Source organism: Anomalospiza imberbis, chromosome 6, assembly GCF_031753505.1.
Source record: "Anomalospiza imberbis isolate Cuckoo-Finch-1a 21T00152 chromosome 6, ASM3175350v1, whole genome shotgun sequence".
Lineage (NCBI taxonomy): Eukaryota > Metazoa > Chordata > Aves > Passeriformes > Viduidae > Anomalospiza > Anomalospiza imberbis.
The window spans coordinates 55294602-55322588 of NC_089686.1; the positions used below are offsets into that span (position 1 = coordinate 55294602).

General features: G+C 64.4%; 2 protein-coding genes across 5 annotated transcripts in view; one reads left to right on the forward strand and one right to left on the reverse strand.

The window, feature by feature from the left end:
* The window catches only part of TMEM138 (transmembrane protein 138), a 92301-nt gene that overhangs the window by 19546 nt on the left and 44768 nt on the right, over window positions 1–27987 (forward strand). The gene's annotated exons all lie outside the window — the stretch shown is intronic.
* SYT7 (synaptotagmin 7) lies at window positions 1412–27435 on the reverse strand. 4 transcript variants are annotated; one of them, XM_068194377.1, is made up of 13 exons: window positions 27236–27433; window positions 17209–17312; window positions 15044–15123; window positions 13611–13742; window positions 12837–13052; window positions 10142–10513; window positions 8314–8439; window positions 5975–6110; window positions 5291–5561; window positions 4795–4964; window positions 4273–4387; window positions 3993–4192; window positions 1412–3187 (listed from the first exon to the last, which is right to left on the reverse strand). In XM_068194377.1, the coding sequence occupies exons 1-13, from the start codon at window positions 27264–27266 to the stop codon at window positions 3083–3085; spliced, it is 2058 nt and encodes a 685-aa protein (XP_068050478.1). In that variant the 5' UTR covers window positions 27267–27433; the 3' UTR covers window positions 1412–3082. The 4 variants fall into 4 exon arrangements, with proteins under 4 accessions (XP_068050478.1, XP_068050479.1, XP_068050480.1 ...); XM_068194378.1 differs by lacking the exon at window positions 8314–8439 and having other exon boundaries at window positions 27236–27435; XM_068194379.1 differs by lacking the exons at window positions 8314–8439; window positions 10142–10513 and having other exon boundaries at window positions 27236–27395.

The window sequence follows — 27987 nt, forward strand, 5'->3', positions numbered from 1 at the left end:
AGCCCTTCATGCCATCGATCCAGGGTGTTGCTGCTTTATCTGGGAAGACACTGCTGCTAATTAGCAAGGAATTATCCATGATCCCGAGGGTGCTGACTCTGGCAGAGACCTTCAGCATTCCAAACTCCTGATGTAGGCAAGATCTGATGCCACCAGCTCCCTGCAGATCGCTGCCAGCCCACTCATTCGGCAGGAATTGTGATGCAGGTGACTCTGGATGCCACCAGCCTGTCCCCATGGCCAGGATCAGATCCAGGAGCTCTGACACCTGGGATGGGGGGGGTCCTCCCTCTCTGCAGCCTTTTCTCACCCCCCAGCTTTTCCCAAGGAGCTGGGTTGGGATCCAGGCACCGGTGACGATGGTGGTGACACCAGGACCAGGAGCTGCCGCAGTCAGTGGGAATCTGACAGATTCCGGCTCCTCTCCAGTATTTTGGGGCCGCTGGCACCGGCGAGTCCCCGCTGCCGGCAGTGCATCATCCATACGTCTGTCCCTATATATATCCCTGCCTCCTCTCCCGGCCCCGCGTGCGACGGTTTGTGGCCTCTCCGCAGCTGGGATCATGCTGCTATTTCCATCTGCTCCCGCTGCCTGCCAGCACAAAGCAACGGGACTGGGAATCGCTGCGGATCCATGCAACAGGAGCGCCGGGATCACTGCGCTTTCAAAGATTTGGGAGGGTGAAAGGATCCTGGCGTTGGTGTAAGAGCCCAGGCAGAGCCAGGATTGGTGGCACCAATGCCATCGGCAGCTTGGTAATGCCAAAATTCCCCAGGTTTGGCTCAGCTGGAGGTGGAGCGGGGGTAGGCAGCAGCCACCTCCTCTCCACCAGGGTGCAGGTGGCAAGGGGACAGTGTTGTCCCCTGCTGCTACCTCCAACACTGCATTCCGGGGCCTGAAGGGTGGATCCAGAGGGATCTTATCCTGGGCAGGGAGGACATGGATGGCCCTCCTGCCATCCCTGCGTTTGGAGTTTCATTTATTTATTCAAGACCAGCATTCTGTGAATTATTTAACAGCCACCAGTGCCTTTTCCATGGCACCAGGACACAGGATATGGATCCCTGACTCTTCCTTCCCTTTGGAGCCACATTCCAGTCCCTAAACTGTGCCAAGGAACTCAGCCCAGACCTGGATGAGATGAGAACTCACTTGGCTCTAAGCAGGCTGCGGGGGTCACTGTTGTTTCTGAAGCCCCCATGGGGATCCCAATCCCAGCAGGATCCCAGAGTTTTGGGGGGATACTCAGTGATGGATGGGATAATACTGTGGGAATGCTCAGGGTTGGGAGGGCTAACGCTGAGAGGGGGACGCTTGGAGTTGTGAGGGGGATGCTCATGTGTGGTGCCCCCATTCCCACCCCAGGATCCACCCCCTGCATTCCCCCAATCCCACAGATGACTCACGCTCGCAGTTACTGACTGTCCTTTATTACTGAGAGCAGGGGCTGCCTCCAGAAAACGAGGGGCCCCACTCCCCAAAAATAGGATTCTTCAAAGGAGACGCCTCGACCCGTGTGCCCCATCCCTGGCATCGCCAGCCGGGCACCCCCTGCTCCAGCCGCTCCTCAGCCGGGCCGGGCCGGGCTCTTTATTGGATTTTTTATCTTTTTTTTTTCTTTTTTTTTTTTTTTTTAATTTTTTGTCCTGTTTTTCTTTATTTTACACACCAGTTGGATGTTACCGTCACATGAAGAAGAGAGAACCTGAACAAGATCACGGCTACGAGCTCTAGAGTTAAAAATGAACACACAAACCCCCGGGGAGCCCGACCGCGGACGAGGAATCCAGCCTGGAAAAGCGGGGTGCCCGAGGGGCCGTGGGGGGCACCCGGCTTGGCACAGCCCTGGCCCTGCCACCTCTTCCCCAGGCATGTGAGTCTCTTCTTTTATGTTAAAAAAAGAGAGAATATGACAAAAATACAAATGTCCCTAAAAGCGTTGTTATTACTGTAATAGCAGTATTATGACTTCTCTCCAGATTGTCCAAAATCTTCTAAATTGGGGCTGTGGGAGCTGCTGGGAGCCAAGGTTGCCACGGGGGGAGCAGGAAGACTGAGGATGATCCGGTGTCTGCCACAGAGAGCCACCACCGACCCCCTTGTCACCCCTGTGGGGCTCCCAGGTGGGTCTGTCCCTGTTTTGGGGGGTCCCAGAGAGTGGGAAGGGGTCTGGCATGTGCATCCCGGGGCTCCGTGGGGTTGCTGCTGCTGGCACTGATCCTGCCAGGCTGGCTGTCCCAAGGAATGCCACCAGCCCAGGGAATGTCACCTGCCCTCGATGGGGACAACAGCGCTCGCTCCACCCTTTATCCCCAGGGGTGGGCACGGGGCTCCTGGAGCAGCCCCGGCGCCCGGGTCAGCCCGGCTGGAAGGGGACCCTGTGGAGCTCCGCATTCCCCCGAGGGGCCCCTTCCAGCCCGAGCTGGGGGGGGAGGGCAGGACCGGGGTCCCCAGGGCGGCTTAGGGATCCCCCGCTCCCACCGAAACCCAAGACGGAGGTAAAGCATCGAACCCGGCTGAAGGCAGTGCACGAAGGAGCCCGCTTTGGATAAGGAACTGTGTCATGGCTTCCGATCCCAGGAAAAGGGACTGTCCCCTCCCCTCAGTGTCCCCCGCCCGCCCCGGGAGACTCGAGGGGGGCGCGGGGGGAGGGGGCGGGGCAGGGGGGGGCTCCGTGGCTCCGCTGGCGGCTCCGAGAGGTTTTATGGAGCTGAAAGGGGAGGGAGGAGGGTCCCTCTTGCACCCGCAGCCTGACCCCCTGAAATGAGGGGGGGCGAGGCCGGGGAGGGGCCGAGGGGCTCCGGGAGCGGGGCTGGAAGCACTCGCAGAAGTCCTGCCCGGTGGTGGGAATAGGGATGGGGGGACATCGCTTCTGGCACCTCCTCGGCCGGGGCGGGGGGCGGCTCCGCACCCCCGCACCCCAGGGAGAGGCGAACCCGGGGGCTCGGGGGGGCTCCGTCCCCGTCCTCCCGCAGGGTTCCCGCGAGCCAGGCCGCTGTCCCGCCGGTCCCTGGCCGGGAGCGCCACGGGAAGGGCTTGGGAGCTGGGAAGGGGGACCCCGGGCCCGCGGTCCGGGAGCGCTCAGGCCTTCAGCTGGTGCCACTGTGCCACCGCCTGCCGCGGGCGGGCGATCATGTCCTTCCAGTGCTTCACCTCGCCGGGACCGCTCTTCCAGGACAGGTAAATCTGCGGGAAAAGCATCCCTGGAGCCGCCAAGGCCTCTCCATCCCCATCCCGCTGCCCGGCGCTGACGCCTTCACCCCCAAACTGCTCCAGCCCCGCTTTTCCGGGCTCGGCACGGATGCGGGCTATTTTTATCCCTCAATTTTCCATATGGCGCCGCGGAAAAGCGCGTGTGCCAGCTCTCGCTGCTGCTGCTACCACCTCGGGGAGCGGGTGCCACCGCTCCGGCTCCGCAGATCATCGCCGGAGAGCCGGGATGGAGCAGAGCTCGCTGCTAATTATGCGTTCAAAAGGGATTAGCGAGCCTCAGGCCACGGGCGGGGCTTTAAGGGAGAGTGGGATATCATGGCCACTGCCTGTCCATCCCCGGAATCGGGCTCTTGGGTGTGCCCACACTGGGGACACCGCCACCTCCGCCCCTGCCCGGCAGCCCGCGGCGATGATCCGGGGATTTATTTAATGGATTTATCCCAACTGCTGTGTTTTCCCGACTCCAGCGCGGCGTTTGGGGATCATGGGCGGAGATTATGGCGTTCATTTGTCATCGTTCTGCTAACGATGAGCTGGGTGATTTCTTGGATAATTCTGCGGGAGTAATCCCAGGGGGTGGGATCCATCCCGGTGTGGCTCCCCATGCTCCATCCCTCCATTCCTGCCTTTCTGGGAGAGCTCAGGCCCTCTATGGCCATGACACCCTGTGAAAGGGGTTCGCACCACACTCCACACTGGAGATGGCACCAGGCGCTGGCAGCCCTGGGCCTGGCTGTCCCCAATTCCCACCTGGGTGTCCCTCAGGCGTGTCACCCACCTTGCCGATGACATCATTGCGGCTCAGCCTGTCCTTGTCCATGACGGTGATGACGATGGTGGTCTCGCGCAGCCGCTCCGTGGGGATGTCGAAGGCGAAGGACTCGTTGAAGACGGGGTTCAGGCACCTCTTCATCACCACCGTCTTCTTCTTCTCCACCCGCTTGTCCTTGTACATCAGCCACACCTTCACGTAGGGATCTGGCGGGAGAGGAGCCGCTCTCAGCCCCAGATGGGAGCCAGGGGATGTCGCCCGGGATCAGGGCCAGCGGGTGACGTACCTGAGGTGCCCCCGATGTCCATGGCTTTGAGGTTTCGTGCCTTGATGATGTTCACTACGATGGAATTGGCTGAGGGATTGTAGCACAGCGACAGCAGCAGCTCCCCGCGGCTTCCCTGTGGGACACACATGTTCCCTGAGGACACCCATGCCCCCCAGACCTCCTCTGTGGGAGCAGGGTGCTGGCATGGGACCCCCACCAGAGCAGCCCAAGGGTGGGCTTTGGGAAAGCACAGAAAATCAGGGCAGGAGGAAACGGGGCCGCTCCCAGTGGGACATTCTCTGGTCTTGCTGGAGGTAGGAGAAGGAAAAAACTTTCATTTTAGGTCTATCTGAAACAGTTTGATTTGACCCAATATGAGACTTTGGGCTACTTTATATAAAATTTGGGAAGAGAAAAATCTCCGTCAGATGTTGAAGCATAAAATGTCCCTGTTGGGATGGGGGGTGGTCCTGTTGGGACACTGCAGAGACAGGGAGTCACCTCCCCTCCCCAGGGGGATGGGGGGGTCCAGGCCCTTACGCTGCCATCACTGCAGGGCTTCAGGTCCTTCCAGAAGGTCTGCATCTGGGTCAGGTCCACCTTGTTGAGTGGGATAGACACCTCTCCAATGGGATCATTGCGGCTGAAGCGGTCATAGTCCAGGACCTGGAGGTACAGCACCCGCTGCACCACCTTCTCATAGGGGAACCCTGTGACAGAGATGGAAAAGCCAAAGGAAATGAGTCCTGGAACTGCTCCACCCTTCCTGTCCTGGTGGCAAGACCCTGGCACCAGGCAGAGGACGGGGAGCAGCCCACAGCACAAGGAGCTGCTGCCACATTAATTCCCACATCTGCACCCGCCCATGGGGGCACGGAACCTTCCAAACCTTCCCCTACATCCCCTTTATGGGATGCACATCGAGCCTGGCCTCAGTGGCTTGGCCACTCTGGTGGCTTGAGCTGAGCTGAGCCCAGGAGTGTCCCACGAGGCTCCGCTCCCACCCTGATCCCCTCCAGCCCATTCCAATCCATACCTTCGAAGAGGAAGGTCTCGTTCCAGTGCGGGTTGAGGTTCTTCCTCTTGACCTTGGTCTCCAGCTTGTGCTTCTTATCGGGGAGCAGGTAGATCTTGACGAAGGGGTCGCTGGTGCCACTGAAGTCCTTGGCCGGCAGCTCCTGTGCCTTCATGATCTTCACGGTCAGGGTGGACTCCTGGAAGTTGTAGCCGACGCTGAACTGGATGCGGCCCAGGTTCTCCCGGCTGATGCCTTCGTGGCCCTCATCATCCTCGGAGCCCGGGGAGAGCTGCGGGAGGGGGGAAGAGGAGGGGGATGAGCGCAGTGACAGGGACTAGCAGGGACCCGACCTCCGTCCCCCAGACCCCAGTCCCGCCAGCTGTCAGGGGACATCAGCCTCTCCCCGGCTTCCTGCCGCCCCCACCGCTTCCGACGGCTCCTGGCTCGGCGCCACTCGTCCCGCAGAACGGGAGCTCCAATTAGCCAAATTCCTCCTGACAGCATATCCCTCACGTGTCCAGCACCGCTCGCTCCCTCGTGCCAGCCTGGGGGACTTGTCCGCAGCGCGTCGGCTCAGCCGACGGGGACTTGGCACAGGGGGCAGGGACGTGCCGGAGCGCTTGTGGATGGCGCAGGGAAGAGCTGGGAGGGTTGGATACCGAGCATGGAGACCCCCAAACCCAGCACACCCCACCCACCCACCATGAGCATCTCGCTGGTCAGGGAGTTGACCAGGTCGGAGACGGAGGAGTGTGGCTCCGTCTTGCGGTCGGACTCATCGTGCGGCGGCTGCCCCGGTGCCGGTGCTGCATTCCCAGCCTTCCCACCGGCCGGCAACCTGCAGGAAGAGAGGCCTTGGAGGAGAGGGGCCGGGAGCCGAGGGCGAGACAGGGAGGGGCTTCCCGGGCACCCTCTGCCAGCGGAGACCGAGCCTGGGCTGTGCCAGCACCTGACGGACGCCGCTGGGACTTGCGATGGCTGCAGCCCACCAGCATCTCAGCCCTGATCCCAGAGCCAGCTGGTGGCCTGGCACCTTTAGGGCATGGCAGCAGGTCCCCCTGGCCACATCCCATGGCGATGGCAGGGACAGCATGGTCCCCACGGCACCCACGACTCTGGCTGCTCCTCACACACCAACACCCCCTTATCCCAGTAGGCACCGGGCACCCATGGGTGCTCCAGGTGGGCTCGCTACCCTCTGCCCCACTTCCTGTGCCTGAGACACCCCTGGGATCACTGTCCTGGCTGTCCCCACACACGGTGGCTCCTGGGCACAGTGCCGGGCAGGGTGGGCAGCCAGGAGCGGTGGGAGGCAGACGGACAGAGCAGCAATGGAGACAGGCGGGAATGCACCAAGGCCACGCTGCCACAAGGCATGGGGACAACGTGGCGGAGGGGACAGGCAGCCTGGGATGCTCCCACCTCCCCGCCACGGCTCCTGTCCGAGCTGGGACACGGTGACAGACCACCAGACGGACCAAGAGGTGCAGGGACACACGGGAAGCCACAACATGCCACGGACACACACCACCACGCCAAGCACACGCAGACACACGGGGGGGGCCAATGGGGACACCCACACGCACACACGGGATGGCACCCAGAAAGGACCAGAGAGGCCGAGGCAGCTGGGGAGGCAATATTAGGTTAAAACCAGGGAAAATGAAGGTGGAGGAGCCGCTGAGCAAGGAGGCGCCGGTGGAGCCGGGAATACCGGCGGAGGTCACGGATAGCGGGAAAGAGAGCGGGAGAGAGCAAAAGAAAGGAGGAGCAGCGTCGTCCAGCGCCGGCCTGCCGGGAGGGAATGGGAGAGAGGAGCGGAGCGGGTAGACGGACAGACGGAGTCGCCGGGACAGGAGACACGCCGAGGCGCCGGGCTGGAGCCGCCGGGGACGGGCTGGAAGGAAGAAGCTGCGAAACAGGGATGGAGGAGGTGTTTTGAGGAAGAAGAGCGGGTGGTCGGCAGCGTCGGGGGGCGGGAGAGAGCCGAGGCTGCCGTAGCGCGTCCCCTCCGCCGGCTGATCCCGCCACGTCCTGCGGAGTCCAGGGAACGAGGAGCGGGAGGGATGGAGGTGGGGAATGCCATGCATGCGCTGGGATGGGGTTTCGGGGCAGGGAGCTGAGGCAAGCGGGGAGCGGGGTCTTGCGGCACAGCCACCCACCCGCCGTGTCCCACGTCCCCGTCCCCTCGGCACGGGGCAGCCGGCGGCCGGCACGGGCTGCCGGTGCTCCCGGCGGGGACCGGCTGCGCAGCGCGACGCCAGGGAGGGAAGTGCTAAAAGATGGAGCGAAACCAAGCGGAGCAGGGTAAAAATAGCCGGCGGGCGAGAACGGTGCCAGTTCATCCGCACGCCGAGCACACGGGGAGGCAGCGCCCGCCGGCTTAACACCTCCTCCCCTCTCCGGAGGGGATGAACACCCGCTCCCGGCGGCGCACGGACCCTCTGCCTCTGCCAGCCAGCGCCGGTGGCCGGGCTGGATGCGCTGCCGAGCCTGCGGCACGCCGGGAATGCGGGGAGCAGCCGGAGGCGAGGGGCTGTGCCGTGCTGGAGGAGAACGGGGGGTACGACATCCTCCCGGCCTGTGGCGCTCGCTCTGCCCCCCTGCCACCGCAGTGTCCCCGGATCCCCAGGGGAGCTGCCCATCCCGCCGGGATGGAGGTGGCAGCAGCGTGTCGGGATGGAACGCGGCTCAGCCCATGCGGCATCACTTGGGGGGTACCCCCCCTGTCCCCCTGTCCCTGAGCGTGTCCCCCCACCCCCCTCCCCGCATGCAGCCAGGGCCGGAAGGGGCAGGGGGGGAGGGAGGAGGGAGGAGAGAGGAGGAAGGGATGGGGGTCCTCTCCGTGCCGCTGCTCCAGAAGCAGAACCGCGGGTGCCGGTGCCGGGGAGAGCTCAGACGTCCCGGTGCCCGCTGGGCCACCCTGTGCCGCTCCAACCTTCGCGCTCCACGAGGCCAGCCTCCTCCTCCTCCTCCTCCTCCACCCTGGGTGAGGCCCTCGTCTCCTCCTCCTGCGGGACTGGCCTCGTCCTCGCTCATACCTCTTGTCCCCCTGAGCGTTCGCCTGGTTCGGCTGCGTCCCAGCGGGTTGCAGGTCGGGAATATTGGCAAAGTCATCTTGCTCTGAGAGTCCCAAAACCAGGGATAGCACCACCATCCGGCCTTCCCTGCCCGGGCGGCCCCGCCGGCAGCGGGAGAAAGAGAGAAAGAGAGAGGAGAACACAGCATCAGGCAGGGAACCGGCAGGAGCCGGCGGCGTCCCGTGGACCCCCGGCGGCGAGGGGACCCCGGCTCTCCCCACCGGCTCCTGCGAGGTGATGGTGGCCAGGATGGGTGCACAGGGCTGTGGGGAGAAAGGTGCCAGCTCCAAGGAGCCCGGCAGGCATGGATACCCGCGCTGTCCCTCTCCTCCACCGGTCCGGGCAGGGAGGATACCAAAATCCTAATGAAGGGGGGAAAAGATGCCTGGAGGGGCTGGGGATTTGGAAGAGCGTGACAGCAGTGAGGTGCCAGCAGCATTCCATGGAGGAAAGGATTGGCGGTGCCATGGCCAGGCTCTTTGCCCTCTCCGGGTCCTCGCCCGGCTCTGTAACTGCATTTACGCCGCGGCGCCGGGGAGGGTGGACAGGGTGAAAGAACGAAAGAAAAATCGATGGATGGGGAAAGAGGCGGTGGGAAATGACAGCCGCTGGGAAGCGGCGCTGACTCGGCACGTCTGGGCTCTGCGGCTGCTCCCTCTCCGCCAAGTCAGGCTGGAACCAGCCCCGGCGCTGGGTAAACAGGGAGAACGTGACCCTCGGGATGGCTGGTGAGCCGCAGCTCCACACCGGGAAGCCGGGAAATGGAGCTGGGAGGAGCCTGGGAGAGGGTAGAGTGGAGAGGGGATCGTGGGCAGTGCACCCGCGGGTGCCTGGAAGGTTCAACCCTCTCACCAGAACGGGAAGGGGGTGGGATGGGCACCCAAATTTGTGTGTCTCATACCTAATCTTGATGCAGGAAGTGCTGTGTCAACTCAGGGAGAGGCAGGGTCAGTCCTGCATCCCCCTCCAAGTGCCACCAGCCTGCAGAAAGCAAAGCTGGGACCTCAGCATTCCTTTTACCAGGGTGCCAGAGGCCAAACAGTGGCCAGGGAGGTGCTGGAGAATCCAAGGGAAGATGGAGCCGGGGGGCCCAGCTCTGCAGAGGAGGGACAATGTCATGTGCCGAGATATGGTGACAACACAGGACTCGGATTAGTCCCCCGGGTTTGATGTTGGAAATCCAGCGCCGAAGGAGGAGATGGGGTTAAGGCGGATTAAAGATCCCGCGGCCTCTGGCTGGGAATGATATCGGGGCCCAACTCACGGTCACCCTGGCACAGGAGACTCTGCCACCTGCACCGTGACACCATCACTCCCTGGGGACCTCACTGGTGGCCGTCCCTGGGGATGGAAGGGGATGGCCAGGGGCGTGGCAAAGCACATTGGGGAAGTGCACGAGCCCCTTCCCTGAGCCCCCCGTGAGGCGGGGGGGACATGGAGCTTCCCGCAGGCCATGGGCAGCATGTCCCCAAGGGGGTGACAGATGAGCGGCTGCACTAGGGCAAGTAAAGGAGCAGAGGAGAGAGGGATGGAGAGAGGGTTCTAGAGAGGGATGAGCACAGGGATAGAACAGAGCAGAGGGGGATGGAGAGGGAATGGAGAGAGCAAGGCAGCAGAGGAGAGAGATGGAGAGAGGGGTGGAGAGAGCAAAGGAGCAGAAGGATAGAGCACATGAGAGGGTGATGGAGAGTGATGGAGCAGAGAGCAAAGGAAGGGAAGGGATGGAGAGAGGAATGGAGGCGGGTGGAGAGGAGAATGCAGAGGGCAGTGATGGCGAACGCACACTTACAGGAAGGACTTCATGTCCAAGCCGCGGTTGCGGATTTGCCCCACCACGTGGTCCCAGCTGCCGGGGTTGGAGCGGCTCCTGCCCCCGGCCATCCGTTGCTTGGAGCCGGCGGCGGTGCCCTGGCGCGCCGGGCCGCCGCGGGAGCCCCGGGAGTTGGCGGCGGCGGCGGCGGAGGAGCCGCTGTGGGCCTGGAGGTGGCCCAGGCTCTGGCTGGTGGTGGGCTGGCTGTGGTTGGCGCGCTGGTGCTGGCTCAGGGGCTGCTGCAGACTTTGCTGGCGCACGAGCGTGCGGGGCCTCTGGAATTTGGGATCGCCTGCTGAGGTGGGGATATACTCAAGGGTAGTGGCTGTGGACAGGGTGGAGTCCTCGAAACTTAGGGAGAGGAAGGGTAGAGGAGAGGAGAGAAAGGAGAAGAAGGTGAAGGGGCAAAATTGGAGGAAGGAAAATAAGAGAGTTAGAGAGAAGATGCCCCAGCGCAGGGAGCGCTCCGGCGGGAGCCAGCGGGGGCAGCGCCCGGATCCTCCGCCTCTCGCCCGCGGCTCGGCCCTGCCGGCGGCACGGGGGGCTCGGGCCGCCACCATCCTGCCTCCCGTGGGGCTCGCCAGGGCCGGATGCCCACCCGCTCCCGCGGCCGCCGCTCCGCCAGCGCCTGCCCAGCACGCCGGCCGTCCTGCTCTGCGGGATAATTAGGCTGCTGCGTGAGGCAAATCCCGTGGCGCCCGCTCACGTGCTGCCAGCCAGCCCATCCCAGCGTCCCAGTCCCTCCCAGTCCAGCCCAGCACCCAGCAGCGGCGCCGCGGGGGCTCGGCGTCCCATCCCCTCCGTGCTGGACGCTGCGGGAAGGGGGGAATCCCGCAGCGCCGCGGCGGGGGCCGAACCCCCGTGGTGGTGACATTCCAGCGAGGCGTCCCCAGGGCCAAGCCAGGCTCCAACCGGGGTGGGAGATCATGGGATTGGGCGATACGGACGCAGCTCTGGTGGGACACGGAGTGCGAAGCAGCCCGGCCCGGGGCGGACGGGCTTCGTGTGGGCGGCGGAGCGGAGAGAGCAGCGGGATGCCCCAAGGAAGCGGCGCTGGCCATGCAGCACATGCGTGGCACAGCCCATGCAGCCGCACCGGATTGCCCACGGCAGCCTGGGAAGCTCGTGGCCACGAGATCGGGGGACGAAAGTCCTCCCGGGACCACGGCCTGGCACCGAGGAGTGGCCTTGAGCAGCAGCCCCCGACCGTGTCCCCTTCCCGGCGCTGCCGGCTGGGACCGCGGGGCGAAGCTGTGCCATCGTGCAATGCCAGCAGCGGGGACAGAGAAGGAGCGGGGAGGGATAGACAGCTCAAAAAAAAACCAAAAAAAAAAAAAAAAAAGAAAACCAAAAAAAAAAAAAAAAAAGGAGGTGAAGAAAGAGCAAAAGGTGGGAGAAAGAGAGAAAGGAGGGAAGGGAGTGGAGAGGAGCGGAGAGCTAGGATGGACGGAGCCCCACGGCCAGGGCCGAAGGCACTGCCCAGACGCTGCCTCCCCCCCACTCCGCACTGCCGCCGACCTCCTTTCGTTTTCCTATCGAATCCTAAATTAGTTCAATTTACAACCTCTCAGTCACAGGAAACTAAATCTGGCTCCTGTCGGCCCCGCGCCAGCTGGAGGCGCGAGCTCCTCCAGCGCTGTGCCAGGCGGCACCGCGCCCTGCCCGTGCCCGGATGGATCCCTGGCACCGGCACGGCCAGACCCTCGGCCTGGACCCCCGGGACACCCCCAATCCCGGCGGCGCTGCGCCAGGGGGCTGCTGGAAAACAGAGTGCTCCGCCACGTCCCCTTAACCCTGCCCTTGCCGCCTTGCTCCATCCCATCCGTCTGTCCGTATTCCCAGCGGGGGAACGGCTGCGCCGCTCCCGCTTTTCCTCGCCTCTCCCTCCTGCTTCCCAGTGCCCGACTGGAGCGCAGCAGCCTCACGCCGGATGGGCGGTGTCACGGAGCTGTCCCGGAGTGCCGGCGCTGCTGCCGGGACCCCCCGGCTGCCACATCCCAGCGCGGAGAACCGGAGCAGAGACCGGGAACGCCGGACAGAGCCCACAGCCGGCACACCCCCGTCATCTCCCACCGGAGCCACGGCGCTGCCAGCAGGGAAAGGTCTCGCCGAGACCCCCACCCCGGCCTGGAGCCTCGCAGAGCCTGGCAGAGCTCGGATTTTCCCTAAATCTGATCGGAATTTCCCCAACTTTTCTCGGCATCAGGTAGTGGTGCCGGCGCCGGGTCCGGTGGCTGTGCCGGGGGCCAAGGGAGCGCACGGAGGGAAGATGCCACACCCTGTCCCTGATTGTCCCTGAGCGATGGGAGCATGGGACAGCACCTCCTGCCTTTGGGACACCACCGAGGTGGCGCTGCCTGCCCTGAGAAGCTGAGCTGGGAATGCTGAGCCGCTTCCCACCGGGATTGGGCAGGGCCACCCTCAGCACTGGGGACAGCACCCAAAGGTGCTGCTCCTGCCCTGCTGCCTCCTCTGCTGCCCCTGAGCCAAAACACCGCTGGGAGAACGGGAAACGCCTCCTCTCCCTCGGCACGGTGGTCCTGGGGACCTGCTGGTGGCGCCGGGGACCTGTCGGTGGCCCCCATCCAAGCGCATCCGCAGCGGAGAGCGGGCGCCCGGGCCCGCCGGCTGTGGCCGTGGCCGTGCCGTGCCGGACCGTGCCGTGCTCACTCACTTGGACAGGCTGAGCTTCCCTGCGGCCAAGTGGCTCTGCACCGTGTGCCAGCGGCCCCGTGCCGCCTTTCCAGCTCCGGGCTCGCTGTGGGCGGACACGCTGCTCCTCATTCCATCCTCGCCGAGCCGCTGCTTGTCCCCGGGCCGGCCGTCGCGGTCCCCGGACAGCCCGGCGGCGGCCGACGCCGTCAGTTTGGCCCCTGATAACAGAGAGCCACTGGGCCGGGCCGGCGGCCGGACCCCCCCAGACAGACACGAAGGGAGCCGGACGGACACACGGATGGACGTGGAAAACATGGGGAGCCGTCAGGGAATGAGGGGAGGGCGACAGAGCCGGAGGGGGCAGACGGACAAGAGACGGACAGACAGACAGAGAGAGAAAGAGAGACATCAGCACTGCAAAAAAAAGGGGTCCTGGCCGCGGGGTGCGTGGGGGCCTCGGCAAAACGTCCAAGAGAAAGGGCGGAGGAGGGAGAGGGGTCGGGAAGGAGGGTCCCGCTCGCCGGCAGCCCAGCCCCGGGGGGACCCGTCCCCGCGCCGAGGGGGTGCCCACAACGCGCAACCCCATCCTGGAGGGAGATCCCGGCCGGCCCCGGGAATGCGGGAAGGAGGGGTTGCTCGTCTCCATGGGACGGCCCATGGGGTGGCGTGCGGGGAGCCCGGGAGCAAGAGGAGGAGAAGGAGGAGGGAAAGGGGAAGGAAGAGGAGGAGGAAGGCGAGTGGGTGCTGCCCATATACTCACTACACGGAGCAAACTCGGTAAGGAGAGACTCACTTGAGGGAAAGGCGCGGATCACCGTACGGAGCGTAAGGAGAAATGTTTAGGATAAACTCCTTGGGAGGGTAGGAGCTCCATTTCTGCTGCACTGTGTTGTCATTGTTATTCCAAAAGTCTCTGTCTAGATCGCTACAGCGGCCGGATTCCAGGGGAGAAAGAAAAGGGAAATACAAGAGAGAGAAGCTGAATTCCTGCGAGAGAGAAGGAAAAGCAGCCCTCCGCCCCCGGAGCGCCAGGATCCTGCGGAGAGAGACGGGGAGCCCACCCCTCGGACACCAACACACACACACACACGCACACACACGGGCACGGACAGAAGGATGGATGGAAGGATGGGAAGAGCTGCGGAGAGACAGGAGCGGGCGGCTCCACCGGCTGGGAAGGAGAGAAGGATGTGGGGGGGTGACGGAGGTGTCGGCGAGCACGGTGCCTGCACGGCATTCCCAAATGTGTGTCCATGCGCCCTCGGCACGCGTATCCATGTGTCCTCGCCTGCTCAGCAGCCGGGTCCTGGAAGCACTTGGTTAACCATGACACTGCTGCATGTTGGGGACCCTTCTGGATCCCTTCTTTTGCAGATCCCTTCCTTTGCAGATCCCTTCCCTTGCGGATCCTTTCTCTTGCAGATCCCTTCCCTTGAGGATCCCTTCCCTTGTGGATCTCTTCCTGCAGAGCCGGCCTGCTGCCAGCACAGAACCTGGACCTTCTGGCTCTGGGAAGCCACTGGAGCTGCAAGCCAGGGGCTGAAGGGTCCAGCAGCTCCCCATTGGTGCTGGGAGACTGGAAAAGTCTCCAATGCCCACCTGCAGCTCCAGGTTGATCCTGGCTGTATGGAATGTGCTGGAGTTTGGGAAAACTGTCTGTGCCATGACATTGGGTGGGATGTGCCTTCCCCTCCGTTCCCAGCTCATCCTGGTTGGCTGGGAGCAGCCGTCCAGGTGCCCCTGCACCCTGATAACACCCAGGCCAGCCATGGGAGGAAGTTTTCCATAGGCTTATTCCAGGCAAGAGCTTTTCCCTCCTGGTGGTCCAGCTCCCTCCTCCCTGGAGGCCTGCGGAGGGTGTGGAGAGGCGGTGCTGGATCTGGGATGCCCAGGAGAACGCCCTCAGCTTCCAGCCTCCACTTCATTCCCTACCCAGTGCTGTGGGATGCCCCAGCTCGGGTCTCCTTTCTCTGTGGAATGCCTGTGGGATGCAGAGCTGTTCCAGCCCCACCGGGCAAAGCTCAGAATCCACACACCAGGCCTGGAGCATCCCTGGGGACACCTACGCCGCTGTTCCTGTGACTCCATCATGCCCACAGCTCAGTGGGATACACAAGAATGCTGGAGACACCCACCAGCTCTCCCAGTCTCCCGGAACCCCTCTCCCACTGGGAGAAGGGATGGCCACCTCTGTCCTTCCTGTCCCCCCCCCATCTTGGCACCTACTTGATGGTTTTCTTTTCGCTGCGGCCTCGGCTGGAATCCGGAGTTCCCACAGTCTCCAGGGAAGTCTTGTAACGCTTTCCCTGTGGAAAGGAGAGGAGAGGGGGGTCAGGGGGTCACATAGGACTCCTGGAGTATTCCAGTGGAAGATGGGAGCTGCCAGCATTTAGAGAGTTTGACCTGGATTTTGCCCTTTCCCTTATGGTGTCCAGGATCCATCCCACCCATCCAGGCAGCAAAATTCCCAAAAGCTCCATCCCTTGGTGCTTGGGGGCTCATGCTCTGCGTCACCCCAAGGACAGCATGGCCACAGCCGCCAGCATCCCATTCCATGGCCTCACTGGGAAGGAGTGGATAATTTTAGGCCTAATTGGGCCTAAAATAATTGAGTTCACCTTTCCCAGCACCAGGGAAGTGCTGCCATAGGATAATGAAGCGGGAGCTGGCTCCAAACTGGGGCTGGTAATCAGGGCACTCCGGCAGGTTCCGAGCGCTGCTCTGAGCCAGACTGGGCAGGAGCCAATTAGTGCCAATTATCCAACAATTGGGAGCGAGGATGCTCCATGCAGTGCCAGGTGGATGAGGTGGGATGGGAACAGCTGCTGGAGCAGGATGGGGTGGAGAACCAGCCCTTCCATCCCACTGGTCCTGGATCTCAGGAGGCAGGCCTGACCCAACCTGCCCATGGAATGGGAATGTTTCTCCTTTCTCCTTCCCAACCTTTTCATATCCAGATGAAGCCATCTCCTTGGCTTGCTGGGACACCTGGACCCTCAGCACTGTGTCCTTGGGCAGCCATGGGCTAATCCTGTTGGGAGCTGCAGGGGAACACCTGGACCTCCTTGGATGCCCATGGACTAATCCTGCTGGGGGTTGCAGGGATGTTGGAACTTGGATGTCCATGGACTAATCCTGCTAGGAGCTGCAGTAGAACACCTGGACCTCCTTGGATTCCCAAGGGCTAATTCTGCCAGAAGCTGCAGGGATGTTGGATCTCCTTGGATGCCCAAGGGCTAATGCTGCTGGGAGCTGCAGGGAAACACACCTGGACCTCCTTGGATTCACATTGGCTAATCCTGCCAGGAACTGTGGGGATGTTGGATTTCCTTGGATGCCCAAGGGCTGATGCTGCCAGGAGCTCTAGGGGAACACCTGGACCTCCTTGGATGCCCATGGACTAATCCCACTGGGAGTCATGAGGGTGCCTGACCTCTCTGGATGCTCACAGGCCATCCCAGAGGGAATCATCCCCCAACCCTGCACTCATCCGTGTCCCTGGCTGCGGTGGCTTGGGGCTCGTGAGAACACAGCAGCGGTGGCCACGTGGGCATGGCCCAGAGCTGGCCGGCCAGGCTTGGCTGTTGTTCCCACACAGCTGCTCCAGCTCCGGGTGCTGTCGAGGGCCGGTTGGGATGCGCCTTCCCGGCCAATTTACACTTGTCTGTTCCTCTGCCAGCTCCAGCCTCCTCCTTTCCAGTGCGTTTTCCTCCGCCAGCTCTCTCTCCCCATCCCCTGGGTGGCACCTGGAAGGGCCCTTCCCACCCACCGCCCTCCCGCTGCCTCATCGCCATGCGGACCCCTTCTCCCATTCCCAAGGGAATGCTGCCTTCCCACGGCTGGGGGTGGGCACCTCCCTGGCGGGAAGCGCTGCTGCCATCGCAGCACTTGACCCAGATTCGATTCCGATGGCGAAGGAAACGTGGCCGAGCACGTCCTGCTCCCGGGAGAGGAGCAGGAGGAGGAGGAAGGATGCAGGGCGGGAGGGAGCGCTGTCCCAAGCCCCCGGTGGGATTCGGGGAGGGAAGTAGGGATGCACAGCGGGCGGCAGGAATGGCTCACGGCACCCGGCGCTGCCAGGGACGGGCTGGCCGCCTTCCCACAGGGCTTTTCCAGGCAGGAGCGTGCCCAGCAGGACAGGGGCCAGCTCGTTCCGGCTCGTCACCAATATATATCCATATATTTGGAAACTTCCCTTTGTGCCACACAAACAGTTTCGCCCAAACATTTCATTAGCACATCTGGAAAAGCCCAAATAAAAGCTGCAGCCGGCAGCTCCTGGGAGCTGCCTCCGCTTGGCTGCTGCCCTGGAAGAGGGAATCGCCCCCTGGCCGGCGGCACGGGGAGCACACCGGGATGCCAGGAAGGCAGGAAGGAAGCTGGACACTCACCATTTTCCGCTGGCACCACTGGCAGATCCCGCAGAGGACGATGGTGACGCTAAGGCTGACGGTGATGATGGCTGAGACCAGGAGGACGTCGCGGGAGGGGGTCCCTGGGGGGAGCAGAGCACAAAGGGGGGGTCAGGCCTAAATCCTGGGGTGTTCCTGGTGTGCACCAGAGTACAGGGAGGAAAAACACTGGGAATGTGGTCCAACAGGCTCCAACTCCATTCTGCAGTGTCCTGTCACAGTGGCCACCCTCTTGGCTTCTGGGCTCCTGGCGAGTGTGTCCTGGGGAGAATCTGGCCTGAGCGCTTCCTGGGAGCGCAGGCTGGAGCTTTAATCCCCACTGGCACCACGGGAGCACCAGCACGGCCGGCAAAGGCCACGGCTGCTGCTTTGTCAGTCCCACACGGATTCGTCCCAAATGGCAGTGCAGACCCACTCCTCCCCACCTTGGCCTTGGGGGCGACCTTGGGGACCCCAAAAACGTGGGAAGGAGCCATCAACCTCATCCAGCACTTCCGCTCATGCCTGTGCTCCCATCTTGCAGAATGACCACTGTGGGATGAGAATATGGACCCAAGGCGGCTCGGAGGGGTTCAAGCGGGACCCCAAACAGCCTCAGCTTTGTCTCCAGGCAGGGCCTCCACCACGGCATCCCTGTGGATGCTCCACATCCCACCGTGCCCGCTGGGATGGGATTGTCCGTGGCGGGAGCCCCAGCTGGTGGCGGGAGGCAGCGAGGCCAGAGCAGTGCCGGGAGCGGTGCTGCAGTATAAATATTAAACAATAAATGTTAATAATTAATTCGCCCGCAGACCTTGTTATTGTAACGAAAATTCCCGGCGGCTTCGAGGCCGGGGTGAGTCAGAGTGGACCAGGAGGGGGGATCGGGGCTCTGGGATCGCCCCCAGCACGTGCTGAGGCACCCAGAGCTCCCACATCCCCGCTGGAATCAGACAAGGAAAGGGCATGGTGACCATGTAGGGGAGAATTATAAAAATTCCTTGAGGAGAAGATGAGGGTGGCATGCGGTGGGGGAGGTTTTGGGGACAGGTCCCCCCTGCAGCACCCGCACTCTCTCCATCCAAAGGCAGCTCCTCCATCGCTGCCGGATCACGAGGAGCCTGTGTATAAAACTCACATAGCAACTGTTGCCTAGGAGGGAATTTGGGACCAGCCCTTAATTTCCAACATTTATAAACCCCGGCTGGATAAGCTGCCGGGGGAATGGGAAGCAGCCGGCACGGCCGGAGAGCGCCGGGCACCCCTCCTCGGGTGGGACCCCGACCAGTTCAAGCGGCACCGGGGCTTACTGGGCGGGCTGGGAATTGGGATGAGCTCTCCTTGCCCCGCCGCTTGGTGCTCCCTGCTCCAGCTTGGGAACACCGCGACCTCTCTGGCTTAGCCCGGAGCTCCAACAGATCCTTCGGTCTTTGCGGGGTCAAGTTCATCCTCAAATTAATCTGGACAGAGGGAATCAAAGGAGAGGGCGAGGGAAGGGTGGGCACTGCGGAGGCCACTACGGCCGTGGCAATGTCCAGAGAGGGACATCAGTGAGCGCCTATTCCCGGGGCCAAATTCCCCGTGCCAAGGTGCCACCACACCCCCAAACCTGGCGTCAGCCCATGATCCTGATGGATTCACCAGCGGGATCCTGCTTGGGGGGCTCCAGGGGATGTCCCTGTGTACCGGGTGGGTCCGGCCCTTCCCGGTGGGATCACGCCGTGTCCCCAGGGCGAGGGGAGCAATTCCGGCCCCCAGGCTGTGCCGCCTTCAGCATGATTTAAATGACTCGTTTTCCAGGCAATTAGCACTCAATTAATTAAAGATTCAGAGCCACTCGGAATTCCTGGCGCGTCCCCAACCCTGGGGCGCGGTGTGGGGGTCCCTGTGCCGGTTGGGATGCTCGGCACGGAATGCCCTGGAGCGGGTGGATTCGGGGGGACGCGTGGAGCTGCGTGGCACCGGGACACAGCCCCGGGAGCGGGTGACAAGGTGAAAACACGACGCTTGTTTACGCCGCCGCTGGCCCTCCTTCCCCGCCGCTCTCCATAAATCTCCGCGGCCGCCCGCGCGGATCCAGACGGGAGCATGGAGACGGCTGGGTGGGACTTGAGGGTCCACGGCCAGGGGGTCCCTGCGGCCATGTCCTAAATCCCAGCGACCCTTCGCTGGTTCTGCCTCATCCCGAGGGCACAGTAAGGGGGGTCCACAAGGCACAGGCCACACGTCCCTCCTCGGAGGGATCGAGGTCCCAGTCCCGTCCCACGTGCTGGCAGAGCAGGGGATGCTGCGGAGGCTGGGAAGGGGTTGGAACATCCCTGCGGCTCTTTCATCAGGATTCAATGCCACTTGACGAGATATAATTCCACTTTTCCAGGCCGTTATTGATGAGGGGATTACCTGCCTCCTTAGCGCCACAGCTCTCCAGCGTGGGATTTGTGCGGTGCTGTGTGAGCCAGGGAAGAGGGTCCCTGTTCCAGGGGGAGAGGGCTCTGGATGCAAGCAGAGGGTCCTCATGTCAGGGGAGAGGGTCCCTGTGCCAGTGGAGAGAGTTCTGGATTCAGGGGAAGGGTCTTCATGGCATATCTAGGACAAGCAGGGAACCCCGTGCACCCTTCACAGTGCCCACTTTGGGGTGGGAGATGGGAATGTTTGGGAGACAGGGATGCAGTCACGTGCCTATCCTCCTTTATCCGCCGCTCCTGCGGGCTCGGGATTAGATGCCTCTAGAGCACGAGCAAGCTTCGGCCTTTGTGGATGTGAGGAAACACTTCACACCCGACCCCGGCACAAGGAGAGGTGCAGAGATCCAAGAGGGATTAGTCCTCTCCAGCGGCGCGTGAGCCAGAGATCCGGCAAGATGCGCCCGAAGCTGGGAAGAGCTGCCAATGCCGACGTATCCCACATGCAGCTCAGCTCCGCCGTGTGCAGGAATGGTGGTTGTGGGAGCTGTGGCACAGCCCATTCCAGGGACACCCAGGAGTGTCCCTGAGCATCCTGGTGTCCCTGGGCATCCTGGTGATCCTGTGCATCATGGTGGCCTTGGGCATCCCAGTGTTCCCGCACATCCCATCATCCCTGGGCATCCTGGTGGCCCTGGGCATGCCAGTGATCCTGTACATCCCAGCATCCCTGGGCATCCCAGTGATCCTGTGCATCTTGGTGGCCTTGTGTATCCCAGCAAGACCGCATATCCCAGCATCCCTGTTCATCTTGGTGGCCCTGGCATCTTGGTGGCCCTGTGCATCCCAGAGGCCCTGTGCACCCCAGCAGCCTCGGACACCTTGGTGGCTTTGTGGTGCTGGTGGCCCTGTGCTCACTCAGCTCCAGGACAGGCATCACTTGAGCCCGGCACAGTGAGACCATCAGACTCACGGGCAGCTCCACCCATTTCCCCCCAGTTCCTTGTTTCCCTGTGCCAATCCCAGGATTCAGACTCATCACCTCCAGCCAAAGCCCACGGCCCTGGAGCAATGCTGGGAAGGCAAAGCCCCTTCAAGGGGCATCCAGGAACGGTTCCAGCTCTCTCAAACGATAGCTCCTGCACAGGATGGAGAGGCTGGAATCTTCGTGGAGTGCCAGAGGCTTTGGATGAGCAAAGGCTTTGGAACAAGCCTCACACCTGTGGCAGCACGGCTGGAACCGACCTCTCTGCAGGTGTCCCAGTGAGGATGGCCCTGTCCAGGCTCTCAGGGCCATATTTTTGGATCCAGACCCCAAAATTCCCAGCTTTTGTGGACACTGCGTCTCCCTGGCAGCTGCTCAGTATTGCAGCCCCATCTCCTGGAGCATCCTCCCACTCACCCTGTTCCAGCGGCAAGATCCATGGATGCCAAGCACCCTGGGGGGGAAAATCAAAGCTGTGGGGACCCCCCTCAGGCCAAGCTCCCGCTGAGCTCCCTGGAAGTGGTGATCAAAGCCGACATCCACAGCTCCACGCGGAGAAACGGCTCCATGTGCCAAGCCGCCAAACCGGCAGCGGAAACGCGTGCATTCCCGGGAAAAGGGCAGCGGGAGAAGGTGCCAAGCGAGCAGCGCGTCCCTCCGCCCCCCACCCCCCCCAAACATTCCACGGTGCTCCGTCGTCGTCGTGAGCTGCGGAGCCGGAGCGGGATGTGACGCCGAGCCTGGATGCGGATGGTGGTGCCGGGGAGGAGCTGTGGGATGGGAAGGGATAGGGCAGGAATGTGGCGTCGGAGCAGCCCCTCGTGCTGCCGGGGTGTAGGGTGGAGGGCCACACGGCACCGAGCGAGGTGGCCGCGTTGTCACGCCGGGGCTTCCCAGATGCTGCCTGCCTGGCGCCAGGCCATTAATTCCTCCTCTTCTCATCCTCCCACTCATTTGCTTGATATTTCCCAAACCTCTTATTTTTAGGATGCAGCTGAAAAGCTGTGAATTTGCAGCTTTCGCTCCTGTGCAGGATCCCAGGCGCGGGGCGGGGGGGAGCCGGCCAGGACCACGGCGGGCACAGCAGGAACGTGGAATCCAAGCTCTTGGCACAGGGAGAAGGGATGGGCACGGAGGGGGACGATGCTTTGCTGCCATCCCTGGTAACAACCCAGTGGGCATTTTGGGAATGCTGCGAGCCAGGCTTGGCGTGTCACGTGGAAGAGCTGGAGGGCTGGGCCAGCTGGGTCCGGCGGTGCCACCTGCCCACGTGCTCCCAGGGGCTCCGTAGATGTGAGGGATCATTGGAAGCCCCACGGCCATCCCACTGCCCAGCAAGATCCTGGGATGAGCCTTGGGGGAGAGGAGTGGTGCCACAGCTCAGCACCCCAGGCGTGCTCTGGGCAAGAACGGGCGTCTGCTCCCCATCTGTCTGTCTATCCGTGCATCCCCCTCCAACACATCCATCAATCTCTCTATCCATCCATCCGTCCATCCATCCATCCATCCCTCGTACACATCTGCCTCTCCATCCAGCCATCTGTCCATCCCCCGGAGCTGTCAATCCGGCTGGCTCTGCCTCCCCCACGCTGAGCTGCCAGTCCTGGGGGGCTTCGGGTGGCAGAACCTACCAACACCGGCCCCACCATGGGGGGCTGGGGCAGGTGAGCACCATCCCAAAACACTGCACAGCTCCAGCCAGATGCTCCCAGGCATCCCCTATCCCTGCCAGCTGTCATGCATGGATGAGTCCCTCCTGTGTCCCCTCCAGCCCTGATGCCACCTGTCCCCGCTCTGCGGCCACGGCAAGCAGGAGCTGGGGATGGAGGGAGAATTTGGCAAGGGAAGGCGCTCCTTCCCTGGTGCTGGGCTATTTTTGGCCGAGGATTTCCGGAGAGCCGTGTGGTTTCTCTGCCTCATGGTCCCCACCCCGTCTCTCTTCCTGAGGAGCACCCAGAACCCCGGAGCCCCCTCTGCTCCCGTGGTTCGCATCCATCCCCATCCCCATCCCCATCCCCATCCCCATCCCCACCCCTGCTCCCAAGAGGACGCTGCTCATCCCCCGGCCAGGCTGGTGCTCCACGTCATCCCTGCTCCAAAATGAGCCCTTGGGCATCGCTCCCCACCCTGGAGTCACCCCAGCCCCCCTTCCCTTGGCGCAGAATCCTCTCCTGGCGCTGGCAGCGGGCACGGAGGAGCACGGCTGGGCTCTCATCCCGAGTGGCACTGCCAGCTCTCGCGCCGTCGCCACTTAGCCTCTCGCCCCGGGGCTCTCCATCATTCCCGAGCCCTTCGGGTGACAGCAGGAGAGAGGGAAGGCAGAGAGCCAGCGGCTCCCAGGGAACAAGGGCGGGCAAGCTCCTTGCAGCCCATCCCAGCTCCACGAGCCCCGCGCTGGCTTCCCCAGCTCCCTGATTCCCCCCGGGCAGCGCCCCCCAGTCACGTCACCCGGGCTCCACGTGTTGTGACAGCAAGGCCACCGTGGGGACAGGATTCCCGCAGGGAGTTCAAAGAGGGGGGATGCTCAGGGTCGGCCACAGCCCTCAGCCCCGGGGGCTGGCGGTGCTGGGAGAGGAAGAGGAGGCTTGGAGGGGAGCACATGGAAAGATGGAGAAACGCAGCTCGGAGGGAGGAGGCAGAGGAGGGGAATGAAGGGCCGAGAAAGGCCCCAGAGGGAGGACTGGGGACTCAGATACGGGAAGGTGCCCGGGGGAGGTGGGGGTGCTGGAAATCCTCCAGGAGAGCCTGATCCCGGGGCTGCATCCTCCAGGGACACAGAGGCAGGGTCATCCATGGGGCAGCAGGGATGGTCATCCATAGTGGAGTGGGGACAGGTCCCATCGCCCCCCCGCAGCCAACGGTGTCCCACAGCCCCATCCGCAGGGGAAGAGCCGACCACCCTGCCTTCCCTGGATACCCGGAACCCCCCGGGGTGTATCCGCGGGCTGTGCCCCCCTCGGAGGGCCGGGAGCGGGGCTGCTGTGCTGTGCTGTCCCTCCGCCGCCGCGCCGGCTCCGTCCCCGCCGGCGCGACCGCTTCCCTTCAAACCTCATTAACTCCCCCCAAGGTGACCCTCTCCCTCCTGCAGCCAGGCCCGGGGACGTCAGGAGGGGACGGGGCGCTGGAGGGGCACCCGGGGCTGGCAGGCGGGCGCGGAGCCTCCAGTGCCACAGCCACTCTGGCACCCACAGGGATGGGGGATGCTCCGCTTGGCACATCCCAACCCGTCGCCCCCACGGCCAGCCTGGCCCCACACATGTCCCCCAGGCCCCCTGCCAGGCACAGCCAGAGGGGTCCGTCCCCCTGCTCGACACTGGGGCTCTGCCCATCATCCCCGCGCTCCGGCGGCTCTCCGGGAGCCGTTCCCTTGCCGGATCCATCCATAATGGATATTGTAGCTGAGCCCCCGGGGGCCGGGGGGTGGCAGCGATATTATCTGCATCTGTCTTCATTCCCCGCTCCCCCCCTCCTTCCTCGGCAGGCGGAAAAGCCGCGAGATCAGGCGCTGGAAAAGCCGCCTCCAGCTCCTCTCCTGCTCCTCGGAGTCAGGGGGGATCAGCAAGACCTCCCTGCCAGACTCCCCGCCCGGCAGGGAGCCCCCCAATCCTTATCCTTGCTGTGCCCCAGCCGTGCTCAGGGGGGTCCTGCGACACGTCAGTGCGGGCGTGGGGAGGCTGAAAGGGTTGGAATTGGTGGCGACTGCTGGGGGCAAGGAACCCCCACCGTGGGGGGCTTGGCAGCCGCGTGGACTCCCCACAGCCACGGAAAATGGGATGGAGTCGCCGTGGGGGACAAAGGGCCGGGGTGAGGCCGCGGGGGATGCTCCGAGACGCCGGCAGGAGCATCCCTCGGACTGGAGCAGAGGGGCTGGCGGGGAGGGGGACCCCAGAGCGGCGCAGGATGGGGGTTCCGGGTGGGTCTGGGGCTCCCGCTCCGTGCCGGCGCCGCGCGGGACGCGAGGCTGCAGCAGGTGCCCGGCTCCCGGCCAGGCCCGTGCGCTGCCATCCCTGCGCTCTTTGTCTTCCTTCCCGCCCGTCACGCTCCCTCATCCCGCTCCCAGCCCCTCCGCCGGCCCCCGCCTCGCTCCTCGCCGTGTGCCGGCTCCTTTGGAAGCCCGGCTTTTCTCCCAAGCCCCGGGGAGCTGCTCCCACGGCCGCGCCAGCACCAGGGGCTCCATCGCCCGCTCCGAGGCGGTGCGGGGGGAAAACAGGCAGCTGCTGCCTGGTTATTGATTCACCACCTCCAGCCGCCGCGCGGCTCTGCTCGGAACGCTTCCAGCCGGGAAAGATGGGGACGTGGGGAGCAGGGCCCCCGGCACCTGCTCGCTGCGCTGAGATGGGGCTTTGGGGACGCGAATGTCACCCCAGAGGCGACAGCTGGTGCCAGCAGCGGGGACTGGTATTCGGGGGGAGTCTGGCAGGGGAAAGGGAGCTGTCCGATGTTCCCAAAGCGAGGGGGACGTTGTCCCTGTGGCACAGAGGGCACCTTTGCGGGCAGCCCCAAGCTCTGCTTCGCGCTTGGACGAGGCTCTCCTGACACATCGTTTGGTGGTCCCCCCGCAGCACAGCCCCCCGAGGCTCCCCAAAAAAAGCCTCCAGCTGGCGGGAGCCGCTCTGGGAAGCACCTCAGCTTGATCCCAATTCCCAACACCCCTTGCCAGCCAAGACCAGACTTCCTCGGGCGTCTCCAACCCCAGAACCGGACCCCCCCAGCAGCAGCTCTGGGCTCCACGTTACCCCCCAGATCCCTCTTTCTCTGGGCAGCAAAGTTTCCCGAATTTCCCGGCATCTTCTCCCTCCATGAAACGCAGTCAGCGCTGGGGGCCGCAGCCACTGTCCCCGCATGGTGACACGGAGTAGGGGACAAGGAGGACGAGGATGGTGCCACCTCGGGCAGGGTTTTGGGGCGACAACAGGCACTGCTTCACCCCGGGATGTGTCTTGGCTGGCTCTTCCCAAATCCTGCGGGGGTGTGAGATGACAGCACCCCCTCAGCCTCCATCGGGGTGGGGGACAGACCCGGCGCCCCATCAGCACCACGTCTGGAAAATCCGGGAAAGGTGGGAACATCCAGGGAAGCAGGCAGTGCCAGGGTGCTTGCACAGGTGTGTGCACCCCCAGCACCCCACGGCTCCAGGCGCCACGGCACAGCCGCCGCCGGTGACGTGGGAAAACTCCCACGTGACGGGAGCCCCAGCAGCCGGGGAGCACGGGGTTTGGGAAGCGGGGACAAGGGGTGTGTCCCCCCAAATCCGCAGCTCGAGCTTTGCCCTGGGAGCTTCCAGCCTGCCAAGCAGAGCTGGCGATGGCACGAGCAGCCGTGGGTAGCCCATCGGCCGCCGATGGGGACATCTGGCAGGGACAAGGGGGACAAATTGGGGGCAGGTGCAAAGTTTGGAGGGGGAACAAGGCAGGAGCAAATCTCGGACACCAGGAGGGAAGGGCAGCCCTGCCACACTGCTGCCGGCGGGGACCGGCTGGCGACCCCCCTCGGCCACCCACCCGCCGGGTGACCTTGGGCCAAGCAGTGCCGTGCCGCGCTCCGGGCATCCCTGCGGGGTCGCGGTGGCACGGGATGGAGCCGCTGCCGGTGGGAGCGCTCAGCCTGCGGGCAAGCGCAAAGTTCCCCTCGAAGGCAGCTCGGCCGGAGCTGCCAGCTCCCGGGCAGCGGTGACGCCGTCACCTGCCGTGGGTGACAGCGCGTGGCGGTGCCCGGCGCGCCCCAGCCCGCCGGATCCCGCAGGCCTGGCACCTGCAGCTCTCCCCGGCGGCGCCCGCTGTCCCCGCGTCCCCGCCGGCACGTCCCCACGCCACCGCAGGACACGTTGTCCTTCTGCCCGCTCCCCGGGCCCCGGGACACGGCCGGGGACAGCTGCCAGGCCCCGCTGATCCGCATCGCTCGGGCAGCATCCCTGTGTCTCCGCACCGGCTCGGGCACCCCCAAAACGTCCCCGCCAGCGTCCCAGATTCCCTGGTGCGGGGCCGACTGCTGCCTTCGGAGCATGAGCTCAGCAAATCCGCGCCGGAGAAAGCCCCTTCCCCAGCCGCCCACCCCCGCGTGTCCCGGTGTCATTCCGGAGGTGCAGCAGGACGGGGTACGGGGACCCCCAGAAGGACGGAGGGGGCGGGAGGTGAGGAGCAGGGATGTGCTGACCGCTGGATGCTGATCTGAATGCCGGGATTTGGGGCTCTCCCGGGGGTTTGGGGGTTTGCAGGGGGTCTGGGGAGGGGGAAGCTGCCCCCGGGGCTCGGGGTGTCCCGGGGGGGATCCGGGGCTCCCGCTGCTCCGCAGGGTGAGGAGAGGGGGAATGTACTGGATGCTTGTCTGGGCGCCGGCACCCAAACGGGATTTTGGGCTCGCCCCGTGTTTTTTGGGGGGCTGGGGAGCAGGATGCTGCCCCGCGGGGGTTGGGGTGTCACCGGGCGGGGTGTATCGGTGGCTCCGGCAGCTCCGCAGCGCGGTGACAGCGGCGGCGGTGACTTTCTCCCCAAACTACCGTAACTCCCGGGGAGGCGCGGGGGGAAGCGGGCAGCGGCCACGGCGGATCCCCGGGGGGGCGGCGAGCGGTCGGCCACCCCCGGTGCGTGTCCCCGCGTCCTGCGTGTCTCCGTCCCCCCCTCCCCGGCGGCCCGGGGCTCACCTGCGCTGGCAGCCTCCGGGTGCAGGTACATGGTGGCGGGCGGCGGCGGGGCGCGGCGGGGCGGCGGGGCGGCGGCTGCCCGGTGCAGCGGGGCCGTGGCTCATCAGACGGCGGCGGAGGCGGCTGCGGGAGGGGGCGGCGGGGCGGGGGGCGGCGGCGGGGCGGCGGGGGCCCGCATGCGGCGGCGGGGGGCCGGGAGCCCCGCGGAGCCCGTGCTGGCCGCCCGCTGCTGCGGGGTGCGCGCGTGTGCGGGTGCGTGTGCGGGTGTGTGCGGGTGCGTGTGCGGCGCGATCCTGCATCCACTTGCTGCTCGCTGCTGGCGGGATTGGAAACTGCAGCCGCCGGGAAGGGAGGAGGGAGCGGAGTGGCGGGGGGGCGGGAGGGGGGTCTGGGATGCGCACGGAGAGAGGGGGACACGCGTGGGATGGTGACACCGCCCGCGGTGACGCCCCCGCGAGCCCGCACTGATGGCGCCGGTAACGCGGCTGCGGGGCCGCGGTCCCCCCGGATTCGCGCGTCTCAGCCGCGTGGGGAGTGGGACACGAGTGGCACGGGGCAGGGACAGGAGGGCCGGCACAGCGGTGGCACACAGGGCCGCCCACCCGTGTTCTCACGGTGGCATTCCCTGGGAAGGCCGAGTCCGCCCCGGGTCCCCGCGCACACGCGTGGGGCCGCGCGCGGGATCCCTATCGGCCCGCGCAGGCTCCGCGTGCCGCGCTCCGCCGGAATCCAGGCCGGGTTTTGGCGGAGCC